Source organism: Ascaphus truei, chromosome 1 (genome assembly GCF_040206685.1).
Source record: "Ascaphus truei isolate aAscTru1 chromosome 1, aAscTru1.hap1, whole genome shotgun sequence".
NCBI classification, from domain to species: Eukaryota; Metazoa; Chordata; class Amphibia; order Anura; family Ascaphidae; genus Ascaphus; species Ascaphus truei.
The window spans coordinates 263002522-263025342 of record NC_134483.1 but is presented as its reverse complement, the minus strand read 5'-3'; the positions used below and the strand labels follow the sequence as shown (position 1 = coordinate 263025342).

General features: G+C 42.2%; 1 protein-coding gene across 24 annotated transcripts in view; it reads left to right on the top strand.

Annotated features, from left to right (window-relative positions):
- ADGRL3 (adhesion G protein-coupled receptor L3) overlaps positions 1-22821 on the top strand; it is a 2053745-nt gene that overhangs the window by 1439276 nt on the left and 591648 nt on the right. For all 24 annotated transcript variants that reach the window (XM_075603418.1, XM_075603394.1, XM_075603400.1 and 21 more), the window contains one exon: positions 10286-10591. In XM_075603418.1, coding sequence (XP_075459533.1) covers positions 10286-10591 — 306 coding nt within the window. The remainder of the gene's footprint in view (positions 1-10285; positions 10592-22821) is intronic.

The window sequence follows — 22821 nt, the reverse complement described above, 5'->3', positions numbered from 1 at the left end:
TATTTTATCACTCATTACATTTGGTATATATTTAGATTACATTTGTAATACAAGTAACTTTATTGATGTTATTCACAATGCACCTAGCAGTGTGTTTAACCTTAAAAAAAAATCTCATGAACATACTGTATTTTCAGATGTACAGCTCATGTACTATTTTATAAATCAAAGCATGGTCACATTATAGTATATATGTTACTTAGTCACATTTATTTTATTTGTGCTGTGGTATATGTAGCAAATAAAAAGGCTAGGGCCCAAATTAGTAACACTGTGGAATGATCTTTACATTGCAAGGCTAAACTACCATCTCACATAAAAATACCCCCATGAAAGTATATGTTTTCTGAAAATCTATATCTCAAGAAATGTCAACATGGGTAACATGTTTCATCAAAAATAAATCCTGGTTGTAATTTTTTTTGCTAAATTGATCTTGACATTTTTCTCATATTTACTGTACATTGACTTCGGACCTTGAATTAAAATGTTTTACAGAAGCTCAGTGTAATTATAGAAAGGAAAACAATATGTTAATATCCTGGGTACACTGATACCAGATAAAGGGGCTTATGCTCTAAGCGTTCATAAGCCATTTATCGAGCACTTATCGGCCAAAATGACTACTACGATTATGTAAGTGTCGATAAATAGACGATAAAAGACTGAATCGCCAAAAATGTTATCTTTAAAAAAAATATAGCAGAGTGAGCAGCGGTAAACCACTTATCGGCAGGTTCTGAAACTTGTGCAATTCTAGTAGCCACGATTAGGTTATCGAGGCCTATCGTGGCTCTAGAATGGCGAGTTTCTCCCAAAATCCTCACGCCATGAAAAGTTGGCATGAAGGTGGTGAGAACCTGCAGAGAAGCGGCGAGACGGGGCTTAGAAAAAAAAATGCTTTTTTTTTCTGCTTCGGATTGATGCTGGGGGTCTCCTGAGCTGATACCCATTAATATCAGCACCGGAGGCCATCGGCATGAATCCCATGTAATAACCGCTAAGGCAATGAAGGGGTTAACTCCTCCAACTACCCACCAAGGTCCAAATACCCCCTTCGCCCACCCCTGCTACCCACAATAAATACTAATACCCACCTCCTCTACCTCCGCATGATTGATACCAGAAGCCGTGGGTGTCCGGGGGTCCTTAGGTAGTCCCCACGGGTGTCTGTTGGCCCTCAGGTGGTCCCCGCGGGTCACTGCTGGCTGGCCTGCAGTACCAATCCTGTGGCCCAAATTTTTTTTCCAATACAATTAAATAAATACACCCCCCCCACCAACACATACAGTTGTTTGTAATTTGGATGGCTTGTTTTTATTTAATTTTCCAATGGTTTAGCGTTTTTATTTAATTATTTATTTTGTTGGCTACTGGTTTTAATTGATGTGATGGCTAGTGGTTTAATTAATTCATAGATTTGTTGGCAACTGGTTAAAATTAATTACTTGTTTTGTTGGTTATGGATTTAATTGATTGGTTGTCTATTGCTTGTATTTATTTAATCAGTTGGCTAATGCTTTTATTTATTGAATTGGGGTGTTTAGGTGCTTATATATATGTTTTATTATTGTGTATTTGTGGCCTTCATGCTTTTTTATTAGGGTGACCATTGAGTGCTATAGTGGCTTGTCATGCCATATTATATGGGTATGATGTACCACTATGCCAATCAATGAGTACAGGGTAAGTATAGTGGTCCCGGGGTGGGTGCTTAGGCCTCCCGGGTCAGTAGTTGAGGAGGATGGGTTAACTCCTTTATTTCTATAGTGGTTATTAATCGCAATGGTGATTAAGGGGTTAGGGACCTGTAGATTGTTTGTGTTCATACTGCAGGACATGGCCCTGCAGTATGCTGACGAGGATGCCCTTAATAATGGCAGAGGTAAGTAGAAAGGTTTATTTACTTTAATTATGCTGGCTGGCTAATGTTTGAAGTAATAATGGGCAAATGAGCTATTATCCATATCTGGATAATGGTTATTTTGCCCATAACAGTACTGTATGTGTTGTGGGGGTAATTATTTAAATGTATTGGTAAACATTTTGGGGACATAGGATTGCTACCGCAGGCCAGCGGGGACCGAGGGCCCCCAAACACCCACAGGGACCACCTGAGGACACCCAGACACCACCCAAGGGCTGACAGACACCCACAGGGACCACCTGAGGACCCCCAGACACTCGCAGCCTATGGGGGTAGAGAAGGGTGGTATTAGTGGTGTTGTGTTTTGAATGATTATTGGGGGTAGCAGCTGTTTTAATATACATTTTAATACTAGTGTAGATGAGCAGGGGGTCTCTGGAGCAGAACTTTGTATTTGAGGTCCAGGGACCCACTACTTCTCGAGATAAATGTCCTGCGTCACGTGACCGTGAGAATAAAATGCATAGGAGATATAAGCACCCCATAATGGGTCCTGTATCTCAGGAAGCAGAGGGTCCCCGGTCCTGAAATCAACGCGGTTCTGCTCCGGAGACCCCCTGCTCATCTACACTAGTAATATAATATATATGAAAAAACAAAGATTTCGGTGAGATTTGCGCAGGGAGAGGCGGCTCTCTCTGAGCAGCTCTCTCTGCAGCTGAAAGGATTCGCCGGGTAAGGCCTTTTCAGAGAGGAGATCATCACATCGCCGGCTACTCGCCCTTTTTTTATATTTTGCTATCACAGATAATCGAGGCTTTCTGAATACCGTGATAGCAACGGTCACAAAAACAGTGATTAAAATGGGCCACCGATTTTTTTTGAGCGCTTAGTGCATAGGCCCCTTGTAACAGGGGACTTACCCTATTCAGAAAACTTGCCTCTAATCCAGCCTGAGCAACAAAGCAAAGAATCACATGCAGCAGAGACCAGAATTAAAGGGATACACATCCAGGCAGGAAATCTACACTGCACTGAAGAAAGCCACAAAACCACAGATGGACTCTTTTCCCCAATCCCAAGAGGAGAGATAGAGACTGCTGAAGCAGGTAAACCTTACTTGCCTATCACAATAATGTGTAATATGGTTGTTGAAAAAGGGGCTTTGCCTTCCAGCCGTAGTCAGGGTTGAAGAAGTGAGATAGTGCTGAAGCAGTGAATACAGACGGTGACCAACGCAAGGTACTGATTCTGGGAATTTAAAATGGCCACCCAGCTGAAGTCAAATACAGACCCCACCACACCGGAGCAGTGTCCCTTCAGGCCTTATTCAGACAATGAGGGTGAATGCATGCAAAGTACTGCTAATATTGTAAAACGTACCCAAGGGAAGAAAAAGTCTACAGAGATGCCTGTGAGAGCTGCGACCTCTGCAAGCAAAATAGGCCCACCTGTAGGACTATCACAATTTGGGATTCTAGCAAATACAGTGATAACAGTTGCAATAGCGCCTCCTAAGGTCAGAAAGAAAAATACATCTGGTCGCCCAAAAATGGAGGACAAGATGCAGCGTTCCTGTAATGAACCCTACCCCACGGAAGAGTGGCCCTTCCGGTCCCATAAGGAGGAAGACATCTCTTACGGGGAATCCAAACTGAATCACACCTACAGAACACCCCAAGAATGGTGGGGGTGCCTGAACTCAGTACGAACCGAAAAGACCGCTCTCTATGATGATGAATATGATCGGCAGGAGAAAGAGCGGGAGCAGCAGATCACCGAATATTTCTGTCAGCTATCGCAAATGCAAGAAAAGCATGGCGTATACAATGAAGCTGCTGCAGTTTCAAATAAAGACGGAGACCCCAATATTCCTGATGGGATGGAGTCATCCAAAACAAAAAGATGGAAAAAGAAAAAGAAATGCGGTTCTTCACTTACCGTGGAAGGAACAGACACATCCACAGATCCCACGGAGAGAAAGGGGGTCCGAGATGCCCTGTAGCCTAGAGAAAATGAAGAATTTGTCCCGCGGATGACCAAATATCCAGAGGGCCCAAGGCAGAAGTTGTGTACTCCAAAGAAGTGTCTGTCTGATGCTAATAGTGAGAAACCCTCAACCAACCATACCAGGGAAGCGCAGCCAGAACCCATGAGTGGCGATCCCCTGACCAGCCCTGAAAATGCCCTGAAAATTGCCAGGCGTGACTGTGATCTGCTCCGGGAACAATTGAAACTTGAGAGGGAAGATAATGCTGAGCTACAGAAGACTGTTCTCGCAATGTACTCTGAATCTGGAACAGAATTGGACGATCTCAAGTCTGAGCTAGATTCTGCAAACATTACTAATGCCACCATGGTGGAAAAGCAGAGCCAATCCGATAAAATGATGGCTAAGCTGAAGCGGAAGTATGATTTGGCACTGAAGGAGATTACAGTCTTTCAGCAAGAGGTTCACAGTCTTCGCCTAGAACTGAATGCCTCACAACAAGAGGTCAACAGTGTCCGGACAGAGGTGGACGTATCCCAGAAGGAGGTTCATACACTCCGCACAGCACTGGATGCCTCACACCACGAGATCGGCAGCGGACACATAGAACTGGAAGTCTCTAAAAAGGAACTTCACAGTCTCACTAAGGAACTGGACATCTCTCAAAAAACTATCCTCCGTCTTAATACGGATCTTAAAGACTCTCAGAAGGAGCTTCAGACCCTCAACCTAGAGATGGAAGTCTCACGCCAAGAGACCAGGAGCCTCAAAGCCGAAATGCGTAAATGGAAGGGGGACTACAAGGAGGCCCTGAATATTAAAGAGACTGCAAAAAGAGACAATTTAAGACTAAAAGAAGAAAATTCTGATTTGACAGACCACGTCAATGAAAAGAATGAAAAACTACACGAGCTTGAAAAAATAAAGAAACTTTTGGAGGATGAAAAGTTTGAAGCAGAGCACCGACTGAAGAAGCAAGTGCAAGGTCTGCATACACACCTCCAGAATGCCAAGGAGAAGAAGCGAACTCTGCAGGAAGAAAATCTGCAGGCTGCTAAGGAAATACAAGTGCTGCAGGAACATCTGATTACCCAGTGTGTCCTCGCAAAGCAGCATGATAAACTGAAGGCTACGCTGACCATCACCAAAGCATCGCTAGAGGCTAAGCTTAGAGGCCAGGTGACTCAATACAAGAGGGAGCGCAAAAAGGTCCAGAAACTGAGACAAGTATCTGCGGCCCAAGCGAAGAAGTTCACAGTGCTCCACAAAATAATGAATGATAGGTGGAAGCAAGCTCAAAGAAAGCACAGGGAAGAAATAAAGACCCTGAAAGGAGAATGGCAGGAAACACTCAAGAAACAGAGTGAGACTCTGCAGACCAGTAACTTACAGATGCTTCCAATACGGGAAAAGGTATTGGCTCTGCCCAAGCATCGGTATCCCACAGTAACAAAGGCCCATGAGGACAAGGGTACAGTGAGAGCTGGGGACACCACTCACCTTCAAAACAAGATTACGAAGTTTGAGCCACCTAAGAAAGCACTAGCCAAACCTGCAACTGCCCAACAGGCAACAAACAGAGGTAGGAGTACAGAATCAAAGCCAGAAGAATCCTTAGCTGAGGAAGCTGAAAAGATAGGACATTCTCTGGAAATGGAGCTGGAATCGCAACTCAATCCCAAAGAAGCTGAACTGGCAACTACATTGAATGGGAAAAGTGCAGGAAGACATCTTCAAGAACTAAGGGCTCAAGTGGCTGTTTTTGGGGGCTCTTGTGATACCATGAAATGGACATTTGGTTCTAAATTGGAGTACATGGGAAAGATGGCGAGAGAAAGCGATTTGCATAAACGCTCTGCGACTGTGGCCATACAGTCTGCCTACAAAAAGAGGAGCGCCCGACACAGGGGTACGCTCATGACCACGTGGTCAGTAGAAAGACTGGACTTGGAAAAAGTTCTCCTTGAGCGACAGAGGACTGCTGATCTCAAGCACCTTCTGGAGGAGACCCTACTAAACTGGAGGAAGGGCTCCAATCCCAGCGAGACTGAGGGTTCTCCTCCTCCATCCACTCTCATTCAAGTCACTGAGATATCTCGAATGAGAGTGGAAGGATGGGCTTTGGCCGTGGTAAGCCTGAGCTTCCCACAAACAGGGGAGGTATGTAACAGGGGACTTACCCTGTTCAGAAAACTTGCCTCTAATCAGCACCTGGCTGATTAGAGGTGTCAGAAAAAGCCTGCCTCTGAGACAGGAAAGGAGATTTTCCTCAGTACACAAGGATGCTGACAAGAAAAAAGAGGTCTTGAGCAGAAAGGCTCTGCTGAAATCAAGACACACAAAGACCTATATTCCTGGTCACAGGGTACCCAGGAACCTACCAGAGACTGACAAGAAGGGCCACCTGCTTTAAGGTATCTCTTGAGACTTTGGGGAATAGGGTGGTAATGGGATTATCCCTCCAGCCCTAGAGAAAGGGCCTGGGGAAGTAAGTTAGCCCTTAAACAGGTCTAGGCATTTGTTGTTTTCATATGTTTTGCTGTGTAAAAAGGGACAGGCGCAAGCCTTATTTTAATTTCACCTTAAAAACGGTCTCCATTGCTTACCTCTGCACACATCTCTTACACCCCTATATGTTCTTATTTGTGTATAATTTTTCCTTTCATATGACTATTACAGTTGCATTCTTTTGTTATTAGATACTGTTACTATGACACACACACACACACACACACACACACACACACACACACACACACACACACACACACACACACACACACACACACACACACACACACACACGCACACACACACACACACACACACATTCATGCTCAGCCCTTGTTCATCCACTATTGAATGAAGAGCTTTCCCTCCCCATTCACCTTCCAGGCACTTTAGTTGCAATCCTCTGTTCTCCTTGAATCTAGTCAAGTATCATATATGCCCAACAATGGTAATTTCTTCTTGCTATATGCCTGGCCCAATTTTAATTTCTTCATCCTTGTGCTGACGTCACTGATTTTTGTTTGCTTCCAAACCTATTTATTCTTTTTACAGTCTGTAAGAGATGTGTTCAGAGGTACATATAATGGAGACCGATATGGAGCCTATCTGCAGGACTGGAGGAATATTCCCATTACAAGCCAATCACCCAAAAGTCTCAGAATGTACCTTAAGCAGGTGGCCCTCCATGTCAGTCTCTGGCAGGTTTCTGGGTCCTTTTTGTCCAGGAAATACAGGTCTCTGGGTGTCTGGATGTCTTGATATCAGCACAGCCTTTGTGCTCAAGGCAGTGTCTGTGTTCAGGCTTCTCTGCTCTTCTTCTGTAAGCCCAAATGTGAGCTAAGGAATCACTCTCTTGTGTCTCACATGAGGTTTTTTACAGAGCTCTCATTACTGCAGGTGGAGACTAGCTCACTGAGTGGCTGCAATAAACTATCTCTCTGTTGGATTCTCAGAGCTCTGAGGCTGCTTTAATTAAATCAGGATAAGTCCCTGTTACACGGTCTCTTCGTGTAACACCCAGCATAAATCTCCGTATACTTCTTTGCATTGTCTGAATTTGTCAAAAAATTTAATCGGAAGACACATTGGAAATTTTGCTTGACAGATAGTCTTGTTTTTTCCAAATGCATAAATTCAATCTTCATTGTACTTTTAATTTCATTGGCAAGGTTTCTAGTTACTGGTCAAAATAAACATAGGGGCTTATGCAGAGAGGTACGTACAGGAAAGGCATAAATTCGCCACAGGATTGGCTTTTATTTTAGTCCTATGCAGGGTACTCCGGTAGCCCGGTGTGCATTAAATTGTTAATTTGGCGAGTTTCACTTGGCGTGAAACTCGCCATTCTGAGGCGCGCGTTATTTGGACACAATAAAGCCAACTTTTGTTGGCGGGCAAAATGTCACCCAAACGCGCCATATTGTAGCTCCGATTGGCGCGTTCATGCGCTTCGGAGCTACTGGAATCGTGCGTGTTTTAACAATGGCGAACTCACGCTTCTCGCCACCCGTCTGGCGAATTTGACTTGTCCCGCCACGTTCTCGCCACTAACTCTTTTAATGCGGACATTTTTGCCGCAAACCTGCCGAATTTCTCCTTTGCGTACCTCTCTGCATAAGCCCCATAGTGTTCAACTTTTTCTACTTCAATTCCATTTATTTTGATCGTTGTAGAGTTTACACATTTGTTAAACATCACTAGGGTCATGTTGAGATTCATTTGGAGGCCCATCTTCTTACTTGTTTTGGTGAGTTCTCTGCTTTGTTGTTGGTTGTCTTCTGGACACCTTTGTGCTCAAGACAGTGGCTGTGTCACAGGCTTCTCTGCTTGTGTTAGCCCAATTGTGAACTCAGAAATCTCTTTCCTGTGCCTCACACGAGGCTTTTTACAGAGCTCTCATTAGTCCAGATGGAGACTAGTTAATTGATTGGCTGCAATTAAATATCTCTCTGCTGGATTCTCAGAGCTCTGAGGCTGCTTTATTTAGGGCCCCTATATAAATCGGTAAAGTTTGGAGAACTGCCTTTAATATGATGTCACATCCTTTGAAATATGGAAGCTGTCGCATGGTACTACAATGCCTCATCACATGGTATATCTCCCAATCTGCTTGTGATCATACTGTATGTGATGGTAGCATTTTTTTAAACTGTATTACAAATGTACATACAGATTTAGTAAGACTTTCTGTCCCCAGTGCCGCGGACTAATAGCAAAACTGCTTGGCCACAATGGTTGATAGGTATTGTAGCTGCGATGAAGCTGCGGGGAGTCCATGCTTCTGAATGTGACCCCCCTCATCATAAACCCTTTGGTGCCACAACTGCACAGTCATTTGGCGTTTTCACTGAGGACACTAAGCTTTTCTACATCTGTACCTTAAAACTGTCATGTTTACAATGCTCCATTAGCACAGATATTCCCTAGTCTTTTAAGAATGTTTACAGTCATACTGGTCTATTTATTATGGAACTCAAATAAGGCTGCAAAGAATCTAATTATGTATATATTGTTGATGATAAAAAATTCCGGCACCTAATTTGCATAAACATAAAATAGATTTGATTAGGACATTTCTGACATTTGACGCAGACACAAATATTTTTTTTCTGTTCTTGTAGATATAATTTAGGATTTGATTTCAGATATCAGCATGTTCTTAATTTTTTGGAGGGGACATTATTTTAATTATTTAAAAAAAATATTAAACTCCAGTATAAAATGTTTAAGGAAGAGAAGTGTAAAACCAGAGCACAGCAGACAAAGATAAATGATCCAGGGCAACTCCAAATAAAGGTTAATTTATTGTGTAGCTCAGGTAGATAACAAATAGAAAACTCACCTACGTGTTTCGTGGCAAGCACTTTATCAAGGTGAGGGAGGTTAACAGGTAATGGTCTTCAGCTCTGATTTTAATTACCTTGCCCACCTATTACTAAGCGTAATTTAACTGTGTAGAGGATATTATTTTGTGCCATACACTGTGGTCGCCTGAGGGACATTGTTTTGGCACTTATTCCTCTTAACCACCATCATACATGGACTGTTCTTACTGTGGACTATCCCTATAGCAACCAGGATCTAAATGGACATTATACTGTACATTAATTGTTAACAGGGTTCGTATGTGATTTTGAGCACCATTCCATACCTTTCTTTAAATGTTTAAGATATTTTTCTCGTCTTTTTTTTCAGCTTTACAGTTAAAACAATTTTTTCAGAATCTTAAATACACTCCATTGTGAATTTTGTACAAATTATGTTATAGTTTAGCTCAAAATACACAACTTGGAAAAAGCAAATTAGGAGGCAGATTTACAGTAGTTGACTGTGGTGTGTGGTGTTCACCATACTGATAAGTGGCAGTTAATGCCAGACCAAGGGGGATCTATGTTCTAAGGCATTTGTTGATGTGTTTTTTAGTTTTAGTTTCTTTGACCTAAAATGTATTTCATAATGTGTTAAATTATGAAACATTTATTGAAATGAAAATGTTAAGTGCCAGAGTAATTTCACTTTATATCAAACTGAATATATTTTTCAAAATAGGATTATGTATTTTATAAGAAATCTTCATTACTGTAATTGTATCCATGGTTATAATGGTGACGTGCAATTTGGTTTAAAAAGATACAATATATCCCAAACACAACTTTTGATTGAATCTCTGTTCATATTCATAAAAAATGTGTATAGTTTACAAATTAAAGTGTGGTAAAGCATAAATGTTAGCTAAGCAAATGAATAAGGTGATTTAATTGATGTCCAGAATATATTCACACACCTGGATTTACTATTATTTATACTGTGATTTACTGATGCCAGCTATTTGATGTTGAATAATTGGTAAATGTTAACTATGTTTAGAATTATTCTATAACTAAAGGAAATACATGGTATATATTTTTTTCTTGTAGAAATCTCCCCATCAAGACCATTCATAGTAGCTAGCACGACAGCCAGTACCACACATCGGATTACAACCTCTACCACAGGAAGAACAACCACAGTTTCAATATCAAGCCGGAGAAACAGAAGTACCACCACATTAACCCCTGTGGCTGATATTCCTGTGGAAGTCACTACACGCCCAGCTCCTGCTTCTTCCCAGCTTCCAGCTATTGGCACAGAGAGTTGTGAGGCCGTCGAAGCCCGTGAAATTATGTGGTTCAAGACACGTCAAGGACAAATGGCAAAGCAGCCATGTCCCTTGGGGACAGTAGGTAAGCCATATTTAAAATAATAAATAAAATGAGTGTTTATCGGGGTAAAATATGAATTATTCCAAATTATCAGGAAAAAAGTCATTTTAACATACTACAGTATATTTTATAGTGGATTTCAAAGTATTAGTAAAGTATAATTTCATTGCATGATATTACTTTTCTATGGGAAACTAGCAGCGCTATACAAGAACAAACAATTATTATTATTATACATTTGCTTTCTGTCTGGTTAATTGTACAGTACTTGTAATACATACTATATTTATTTGTTTTCATTTTAGTAGACACACATCCTAGTTTCTGTCAAAGTGTATTAGAACTATGATGTGAGGAGAAAGAAACAGATAATGAACTAATTTGAATTGATACGGAAATAGCAAGGGGTTATGGAGGTAGAATGGGGGCAGGTGTGAGTTCGGCAAGCAGCAAATGTGAAGATTGTTAGTCGGTCCCGCCCCCATGACGCACCCCATGACGGGATGGGTGACATGCACCTCGTTACCAGGTTCAGGGACACCGCACATCCCGCGCTTAGGCCATGCCCCGTGATGCATCCTGTGACAAAGTGGCTGATGCATGCTGCTCTACCAGGCTGGGGGACACCGCATGGATTTCACTCAGACTTCGCCCCCGTAACGTCATGGGTAAGGCTAAGGCCCCGCTCCCTCCATCAGCGCTCCCGCACTGCAGACAGGCGGGGCGCTGACATACACAGACCGCAATATGCGGTCTGTAGGGAGCGGGAGCCGGAGCGGGAGGTGGGCGGGAGTGGGAGGGAGTGGGAGGCTTGAGCGGAGGGACCCGCTACTGTCCTCCCCCCTCCCTCCACGGGCTCGGGCTGGAGCTGCTGATGGAAGCAACACACACACAATCATACACACACGCAGGCACTCATACACACACGCAGGCACTCTCTCACACACACAGGCAGGCAGGCAGGCACTCATACACATACACACACACACACAGACAGAGGCAGGCACTCACGCACTCAGGCACACACATACACAAACACAGATAGGCACTCAGACACACACATACACACACACAGACAGGCACTCACGCTGCTTTCCCTCCACACTCCTCCCCGCTCCCTGAAGCCTCTCCTCCTCATTGGCTCACAGGCATACCACGTGACGCGTCAATGCTAGGGATCACAATTTTCTTGTATCCCGTAGCGGCTGACGCATCACAGCGTGTAGTGAGCTGTGCAGCCAGGGGGGACCGGGACCGACTCGGGAGGATTCCCCTGCTGGTGGGGAAAGCCCGTGCAGCTGCCCGCGCCGCCGGGCACAGCGGGTTCCAACCCTAAGGCGCACCATGCGCAAGCTACGCACTACCATGGCACATGAGGGGTTAACTCCATCTCCAATTACCCTTCAACTGCACTTTTCCCCGCCCCTGCCTATCAGTGAACTGAATGTGTATAGGAGGCGGGTTTCATTCATTACTCTGCAGCTGCCCCACCATTGGCTGCCTCTTCCTTTAATACTCAGCCAGCCCTACTGCAAACTGGCTAAGCATAAACTCTGTTGATGTACTTGTGTTTGCCTCAAACACCCTGCTGCCTTGTTGCTGTCTTGTCTTGCGTATCCTGTTCTTGTTTTGACCTCGGCTTGTATCTGGACCTCAGCCTCTCTGAACCTTGACCTCGGCTTGCTATTGGACTTCTACATCTCTAATCCTGTACTCCAGCACTGCACAATGACTATCCGACTTCTCCAATTCCTGACCATGACGAATATATACGACCATTCTGATCTCTTTTATCCTGACCCAGCTACACGACCTTACTCTTCACTCCGGACGTGGTCTTGCAGTTGGAGGTCGGTGTATTCAAACATCCCCACCTCAGCCTTGTTGTTCCATCCTGTTTGTGGTGAGGACTCGTTACAGTATGCTCAGCCCCACAAACATGGAGCCCACTTAGGTGGGTAGAGTCTTGAACCTACATTCTGACATGTTCAAGAATTTTGAGAAATATTTTGATCAGAACAGTCAGCGGATGGAGCAAATTCAACGGACTGTGCAAACCATGACATATAAGGCACCATATATCCCTGTGAAAAGAATAAGTGCGCTACTAAAATAAACTTAAAATTAGTAATGTGTGACAAGTGACTCTAGCTAATAACAATTACTAGTACCCCCCAAAAAATCACAATTGTGAAAAAAGTGATATGAGTGAGTTATCATATAAAACCATATAGGGCCACAAAAACGTCTGCAGCTGTAACAGGGGGTGGCTCAACACCCCCTAACACTAGAAGAGGTCAAAAGAAACAGCACAATACACTCATAGTGAAATAAATCAAAACAATATTGTATTAATAAAGGGTAAATATTCTGCGTACATAAAATAGAATGGTCATAAGCATATCATGTGATCAATACATATGTTACCGGACAATCGAGCTGGTCAGGAACGGGACCCTCAACTGGACAGCCTTATAGGATCTTAGGATGGCGTCTTCTCCCCTCACGGTAGGTGGCCTCTCACACAAACGGCACTATCAGTCCTCATTCAAGGACTAGACAATCATCTACAGTAACATGAACTATAGACAGAATTGACGGTCTAACGATTATAGTAGAGATCAGAATAAGAAAACAGGAACGATAATCTTAGGAGAGATCAGTCTCATCACAAACAAGATAATATTTATCGAAACCCTAATTATAAGGTTAAACATTATGATAAGGACTATAAATCTAACTATAGACAAAAATCCAATTATCGTAAGGCTGATAATTATTCTACTAATAGAAAGGGGTCGGATCAACAGTCCCCCATTCGTCCATCTTCATCTTTTTTAGAGTCGGTGAGAAGCAGATATGCACCCCTATTGGAGGGAACGGGGGAAATAGTAAATACAGCACAGGAGACCCCCCAGGACAAAAAGAAAAAAGGATCTCTATCTGGAGAGGAACGAGAGGGGGTCCACAATCCAAGCGCAGAGATTATTATCAAGAGAGGTAACCCCAATGAATAAAGGGATCTTTAATCTTTCATCTGTCATTTTAACTAATGACCAAATAAATGTGCTTAGTAAAGGCTTAACTTTTTCAAAATCTTGTGGGCCCAATTCTTGTCAACTTTATAAAGATCTCCATAAATTCATGCAAAATATGACTCCTAAGAGACACTTTGTTAAAATGGAAATCGATTCTAATATTGATGTTTCTAATGTGACCAACACTACTAATTCTTTGTTGGCTGAAGACAGTAGCCTTACATGTAAACATACACCTTTTAGGGTTCAATCAAATTTTACCCAGCATTATTCTAAGGGTCGTCACATTGACACTTTTTTCACCATGGTAAATAGTGAGTTCAAGCAAGAGATATTAAACACAATTTGAGTTTAAAAGAAAATCTGGCTTTAAAATTTCTTTAAGAAAATAATAATCTGATTATTAGGCAATCAAATAAGGGGGGGGGCTTTGTCCTGCAGAACCGCAGTGACTATGAGAAAGAAGCACATAGACTCCTCTATGATACCTCTGTCACGATAGCTTACAGGGTTATAATATATCTCCCAAATAACTGGGTTGAATTGAATGCGACTGTGATATGATAAAGAAAGTTTATTCCTTCAGGGAAGGTGAACACACAAGATTGTACAAATAACAAATGGAATATTTACACTTACGTGGGGATGGGACTATGAAGTAATCAGGATTCAGGTTAGCAATTCATCAGGCATCAGGTATCATTCAGATGAAATCACGAAGAACACGAACAACACTGGCCATAGAGCTTACCATCGTTTTTATGTGATTTGGGCTCTATACCCTAACCTTGGGTCTCAGGTATTGATTAACAATTATCTGTACCTTATTACCTTTTCACAGCTAACGTGGGAAGCACTTTGATACCTGCCCCCAGGTAGCTGGCATATGCGCTCAATCCCTTAGTCAGGCTCCCATTTTCCTAACCCCACTCAAAAGAGTTGGCGTCACTAAGTCTGCCAGATGGGGATCTGGGCCGGGGAAATCTGACTAAAGGTGTGAATTATAGCACTTCATGTGAAATGCCATGTCCTGCTTTCTCTCCACCATGTATATACAAACTGGGGGGATGAGCCTTTCATCAGTCGTCTTTGTGTAGACATACTGTCGCCCCCTGACCATTAACATACTGTATGGGCCAGTAGTTTTCGCGGGCTTTACACTAGGCATAAAATACAGTGAGTTCACACTATTTTATATACATAAAAATATTCAGTTCGGTTGGGCAGAGCGGGTTACAAATTGCTATACCCTCATGCCTGAGGGGATTCTACATTCTACAATTTTCAGCATGCTGGGACCCACCGAACCGGAGATAACAATATATAATTTAAACACCACATGTTAGACATATTGCATTTCTCCGCCATTGGAGTAACTTTTTACACATTTACCCATACTCCGTTCGGTTGATCGGAGAGGGCTGGAAATTGCCATGCAATCATGCCGGAGCAGTGACTACATGGTGGCCAAATCCCAGCCCTCTAGTCCTTACTGAACCGGAGATATGGGTTTTACGTTTTATCACTTTCACACTTGGTGTTTTAAAACCAAGCAGCTTTTCTCCGCCATTGCGGTCAATGGGGCGACCCTCGTGGCGGCCGCGACCCTTTCCCGTGGCCATTGTCCATCGGACCCTTTTGGGGTCGAGTAAGGAGGTTCCTCTGAGCTAGGACAAAAAGAATTGGACCGCTACCTGCCCTAGGACCGGAGTTACAATTTTAATATGAATGAACTTGGCCGTGACCAAGTTCCCAAAAAGCTCTTTTATTGAAATTGTATCCGCTTTCGGAGATTGCGGTTTGGCCGGCAGCCAACTCATTCTTGGAGAGCGGACTCGAGGAATCCCCATTGAAAGGCATTACGCCATTCACTTCAATGTAGAAATTCCGCTCATTGGAGAAATTCCGCTCATCCTCTCGGGCGCCATCTGCTGGTCTTCTTTAATATCAGGCCAAAACCCTTGAAATCTCCATAGACTTGCATGGAGCTCCAATGGCGACCTATGAGACGGGCTGCAAACGGGGATTAAAAAGGCGGGAAAGGGAACAAAAGGCCATAAACATGTAAATACAATTCACCCTTTTCCTCCCGACCTGATCCCAGTGTATGTGTTTGGTGCATACACAGTAAGGGGAGAAATACATGTAACCAGGGGAAAACACATTTTGCACTGAGGCAGGGGAATAAAAACACATAAAAATGTATCTAAGCTGGAGAACTCAAAACTACATGAATAAGTGTGTTAAATAATCTCAATACATACAGTTCAGCTACAGGCGCTTAACAACAAGCAAATATGAATGTATAAATGTCCTTGAGTTGGCCCCTAAGCGTTAAATACAACCTTAGAGTCCAATCTGTTGCCAGAAACAGTCCAAAAAACAAAGTTCTAGGAACGTGCCACTCCCTCAGTTGGAAGTGCTAACCCAGCACTTCAATTATAACTAAATAGGATGAGAAGAACAGAAAGCGCACACTTCTTGGTGCAATAACGTTTTTACTAGATTAATGAGACAAACAAACAAATAGTGGTAATACACTCACAAACATCCGAATAAAATAAGCAATTAGCCGTAGTTCACAGATCCGCACTGGAGATATGCAGAGTTGTCCTCACGGGGGGATACTCCGCCTGTTGCTGCAGCGCGTCCGCTGCTTGCTTCCTCCTTTCCGGTAATGGGAGGTTCCTGCTGTCTCTCGTGACGCCTCCCTAGTGCGTCACCATGTAACCTCCTCCGTATGGCATCGCAGCAACCCTGGCGGTTGCAGGGATGATCTCACTCCAGCCCGGGCCAACCAGGTTAACCCGTTCCCTGCCTTCTCCCTCACAGTCTTCAGCTCTGCAGAAATTCCACAGCTATGGTCGTAGTATCACCATGCAAACCACCATACATGTTTCGAGGCGTGGCCTCTTTGTCAGGGGTGTGGTTTGCTCTGGTGACAGGTTGCCTTAAATACTCATTAAGTTTAAGGGCTTAATCAAAGGCTTACTGCCTCCCCATACCTATTGGTATACATAAACACGGCCAAACTATCCTCCAAGTAACATATACATGGCATGCAGATAAGAGCTCTAGAGAGTGCCCTATATCATTACTTTACATAATAAAATAATCAATTCATAACAGTATGCCTAAATACTTTAAAATATACATTATTAAAATATATGAATTGGGATGATAACTAAATAATCTATCATTCCTAACATATAAACATTATCCGTATAGAACATTAAGTATATAAGGCAACCTGTCACCAGAGCAAACCACACCCCTGACGAAGAGGCCACGCCTCAAAACATGTAGGGTGGTTTGCATGGTGATACTACGACCGTAGCTGTGGAGTTTCTGCAGTGTTGAATTAGCATTTTTATATTCTGACTTTCCTAAAATACTGATTGTGATGATGGGGAGGATTTGGCCCGGGATTAAAGGGGTTACACCCCAATTGGCCACCCTCTACCCTCACCTGGGAAGCAAGGGGTTAACTGGACTGAGGTCCAGTAATGTGCTTTTACCTCGCTTCAATATCCAAATGCTTATTCCCCTGTGTAACTGTATTGTGTTATCCTAGTGTCTGCACCACACACACAAATACACACACAAATACAAATGCGGTGTGTCTTTTCAGAAATATCTGGGCTTCAAAGGGCTTGATTGAAGTGGGGTGTGAAAAAGTACAGATGGGGGTTTTGGTACACAGTATGTTAATACCTAATTTGCAGGCCAAGGGAATATTTCTGGGAGACAGCTAGGCCAGGAGGTCTGGGGCATTGGGTGTGAAACATAGCACCAGAGACCAAAAGGTAACTGCCCTAATTGTTTATATTGGAGGCAGGAACCAAGAAACTGAATGTTTTTTAAGTGTGATACTTCACACTTCAATGGAAGCCAAAATCTGCTTCAAAGAGATTTATTGATTGGGGCCAGGGGTGCGGTTACCCAAGGAGAGATCAGAATGAGTGACCTTATTAAATATAAGAATATTATGAGATGTCCTCGGCTGAACATGCTAAAAGTTACATATGTGTAACCGGGGGACTGAGACGCAAATAATGAATACAGACACATGACGTTTAGCCAGTACTAAGAGCCAGATATTAATATCTCTCTTAATTTTAGTATTACACTGTAATATTTAGTCTCATTGGGAGCGTCATGCGTGCCGGAATGTATTAATATGTGTCGCGTGCCAGTAAGTATTACTGAACTGAAGTTATGAAGTTATTTAGATAGGAAAAGCAGTTTGTAAACGTCCTTTGGTGGGAGGAGTTTTACTCTGAGGAAAACTGTCAACTTCACCACAGATTTATGAGAGGGGCTGGGTTAAGGTTGTGTTCAATGGGAAATAATGGTATAAGAACCAGGCTCAGCCTATGGCTATTGTCTTTCATGTCTTTCGTGTCTTGGGATTATGAAGATTGCTGTATGAACTGCCAGTCTAGATTTGACTGTTTCATCATTTCCATCTTAAGTGAGTGTCCATATTTTGCCTGTTATTTGTATATCTTGTGTGTTCACCTTTATCAAGGAATACATTATATTTAATCATATCTAAGTCTCGTCCAGTTCAACCCAGTTATATATATATTATGGTGTGTATTATTAATAGCCTGTCACAAACCTCCCGTCACACTGATATTTTATAATTTGCCGAAAACACACAAGTCTGCTACAAACCCTCCCGGAAGACCTAAATATCGGGAATTCAGTTGCTTACTGCATATCTTTCCCAATATGTGGACTTTTTCCTTCAGGTATATGTGGGGATACTTCCTTCGTATTTGAAGGACTCAACTGCAGTTTTAAATCTCTTCACAGACTTTGAAAAGTTCATACAGGTGGCTGACTTGTGATATACAAGCATTATATACTCATATCTCACACGGGAAAGGAAAGGAAGCTGCGAGTTTCTTCTTAGGCCTTGCCCCCGCTGCCTACTACAGCGTCCGCTGTGGCGGACGCTGCACAGACAAGAGCCCTCCTCTCAATGGCGCCGGGGCCGCTGCGAGGGGGGGCTGCAGCGCTTGGGCGAGAGCTGCTCCTGCTCTCAATAGAATTGAGAGCAGGACTCGCGTCGAGCGATTAGGCACGCCCCCCAGCGGTTCAGCCAATGAGGGTGAACCTGCCGGGTGACATCATGGCCGTGCCCCCGTCACTCCCCCGCCACGCCCCCCCCCGGTCTCTCCTCCTGCAGTGAGCTGCAGACCGAGGAATCGGCTGAACGCGCCGCCAATATCGCACGTTACAGCGGCGGGGCCTTAGCCTTAGAGAGTGATCCCTTGCTGCATCCTCTGAATAGAGAATTTATTATCAAATCAATCAACTTCATATTAACACACAATTATTTCCTGTTTCTCTCGGAGTTCTTTATACAGGTTTACGGAACAGCAATGGGACGCGTTTTGCCCCAAATTTAGAAAACCTGAATTTGGGAGAATGGGAAAATCAGCATATTTGGGCCAATAACCCTTTCAGCAAGAATATCATTATTTGGCGTTGCTACATACATGATATTCTTTGTGTTTGGGAGAGTGATCTGGAATCTGTGAACAACTTTTTGCTGTTTATTGAGAACGATAACAATCTAATTTTCACTCACACTACCGATACCAACATGGTAGATTTCTTAGATCTCAAGCTGACAGCATCAGAAGATGGAAGTGTGAATACGCAAACTTTTTTCAAAGAAAGTGATGCGAATAATCTGTTACTGGCCTCCAGCAAACATAAAACACTTGGATTAATAATATCCCAAGAGGCCAGTTTATGAGATAAAAAAGAAATTGCAGCAATGATGAGGTTTTCGAAAAACAAGCGGACAAACTCTTCCTAAGATTTATTGAGAGCGGATTCCCACTTACATAGTTACATATATAGTTACATAGTAGATGAGGTTGAAAAAAGACATAGGTCCATCAAGTTCAACCTATGCTAAATTTAGACAACAGATACTTTATCCTATATCTATACTTACTTATTGATCCAGTGGAAGGCAAACAAAAAACCACATTAAGGGGAAAAATTAATTCCTTCCTGACTCCAAGAATTGGCAATCGGATTAATCCCTGGATCAACATCCTTCCCATGTATACTTATTTGGTATATCCCTTGTTAAAGTTGTGAATCTGAGGATATATTTTGCAGAATGACAAATAAGTTTATTGCTTTGTGCTGTGCACACGCAGAGGAGAGTTTCAAATAAAACCCTCCCAAAGACATGGTGGCATACAGGCATTATTTATACACAAAATACTAAACCCACGCCCCCTTTACAAGGTTGCGTGTCGTCACTACGTAAGCGTAAAAGGTAAACAAACTTATGCACACGAACACATCGAGTTGAAGCATTATTATGGGATGCATATTAGAAATGAAATGATTCAGCTAATATTCCTTATACAAGCCGGTGACTTTTACTCTACATACAGAACACATTGAGCCCCCCCCCCCACTTCGGAATGAGACATTGTGCATATCAGTCTGGTATTTTCATAACATTGGCACTGTGCTCTTCTTCTCAAGGTTTTGTCAGTTAGCTGCTTGGTTTATTCTCACTTGAAAGTTGAAAGCAAAAACCTCATTCAAAAACGTCCATTTCATAACCCGTTCACTCAGACAAAACCTAAGATGGATGCTGACTTAAAATGGTTGAATAGATTCCAGTGCTGTTATGTCAGACCCCCCCCCTTACGTCATATTCTCACTTTGTCACCCTGTATACCTTTCCCATCTAAAAAGATGTCCAACCTTTTTTTGAACAAATCTATTGTATCTGCCATCACAGTCTCCATGGGTAATGAATTCCACATTTTAACTGCCCTTACTGTAAAGAACCCTTTCCTTTGTTGCTGGTGAAATTTCCTTTCCTCCAAACTTAAGGGATGGCCCCGAGTCCTTAGTACTGCCCGTGGGATGAATAGTTCTTTTGAAAGCTCCTTGTATTGTCCCCGAATATATTTGTATATAGTTATCATATCCCCTCTTAGACGCCTCTTTTCTAATGTAAATCAATCTAATTTAGCTAGCCTCTCCTCATAAGTTAGATTGTCCATACCCTTTATTAATTTGGTGGCTCTTCTCTGCACTCTCTCTAGTTCCATAATGTCTTTTCTTAGGATTGGTGCCCAAAATTGTACTCCATATTCAAGGTGTGGTCTTACTAGTGCTTTGTAAAGGGGCATAATTATGTTTACTTCCCTTCCATCCATTGCCCGTTTGATGCAAGAAAAGATCTTGTTTGCCTTTGCAGTTACTGCATGACATTGGGCACTATTGCTAAGCCTGCAGTCTACAAGCACTCCTAAATCCTTCTCCATCAAGGATTCCCCCAATATATCTCCATTTAATTTGTAAGTCGCCTTTTTATTCTTGCATCCCAAATGCATAACCTTACATTTATCTGTTTTAAACCTCATTTGCCATTTACCTGCCCACGTTTCCAGTCTCTCCAAGTCCTTCTGAAGAGAAATTACATCCTGCTCTGATTCTATTACCTTACACAATTTAGTATCATCAGCAAAGATGGAGACTTTGCTCTCGATCCCAACCTCAAGGTCATTAATAAACAAGTTAAAAAGCAGGGGTCCCAGTACCGATCTCTGAGGTACTCCACTCACGACTTTAGCCCAACCTCAAAAAGTTCCATTTTTGACAACCCTCTGTTGTCTGTCCTTTAACCAGTTTTCAATCCAGGTGCATATATTATTACTGAGTCCAATTTTCTTTATTTTGTACACCAACCTCTTGTGTGAAACCGTATCAAAAGCCTTTGCAAAATCTAAGTAGACCACATCAACTGCATTACCCTGTCTAAATTCCTACTTACCTCCTCAAAAAAACAAATAAGGTTAGTTTGGCAAGATCTATCCTTCATAAATCCATGCTGACTATTACTAATAATTGTGTTTTCCATTAGGTATTCCTGAACATTATCCCGTATTAAACCTTCAAGTAGTATCCCTACTTTTGAAGTCAGGCTTACAGGTCTGTAATTTCCCGGTTGTGATCTAGCTCCCTTTTTAAATATAGGCACCACATCTGCTTTACGCCAATCTTGTGGTACTGAGCCTGTGGAAATGGAGTCCTTGAATATTAAATATAATGGTTTTGCTATTACAGAGCTTAACTCCTTGAGAACTCTTGGATGTATGCCATCGGGGCCAGGTGCCTTATTTACTTGAATTTTTTCAAGTCGCTTATGAACTTCTTCCTCAGTTAACCAATTGTTCAATAATATGGAGGTTGTGGCTTCCTCCTGTGGCACTACTATTGAACTTGATTCTTCCCTGGTAAACACAGAGGCAAAGAATGTGTTTAATACCTCAGCTTTTTCCTTATCTCCAATAATCTGCCTACCCATCTCACACTGAAAGTGTCCTATATTTTCTTTTCTATTTTTTTTGTTATTAAGGTACTTACAGAACTTTTTAGGGTTGACCTTACTTTCTATTGCAATTCTTTTTTCTTTATCCATTTTTGCTAATTTGATTGCCCTTTTGCAATTTTTGTTACATTCCTTATAATTCTGATACAATGTCTCCGTCCCTTCTGACTTAAAGAATCTAAACGCCTTCCTCTTCTTGTCCGTTTCCTCCCCTACTTGTTTATTTAGCCACATTGGTTTTGACTTATTTCTTTTATACTTATTACCCAAGGGTATACACTGATAAGTATGCTTTTCTAACAATTTTTCAAGACTGACCATTTATCTTCTACATTTTCCCTGCAAAAACATCATCCCATTGTATTACTACTAGATTAGACCTCTATTTATTAAAATCTGCCGTTCTAAAGTTGAAGGTCTTTGTTGAACCCAAGAAATCTATTTTTTGATAATTTATTTCAAATGAGACCATGTTATGATCACTGTTACCCAAATGTTCCAGGACTTGAATATTTGTTATTACTTCTACATTGTTTGATATGACCAAATTCAGTATTGCCCCTCTCCTGGTTGGTTCCTCAATAATTTGGGTCATATAATTGTCTTTAAGCACCCCCAAAAACCTGTTTCCTTTTGTTGTAACGCTAATCTCATTGCCCTTGTCTGTGTCAGGATAATTAAAATACCCCATTATTCAAACATGACCCAGTTTTGATGCCTTTTCCATTTGCAAAAGTATTTTAGCTTCCTCAATCTCACAGGTATTTGGTAGTTTATAGCATATTCCCACAAACATTTTCTTAATACTTTTACCTCTACTGCCAATT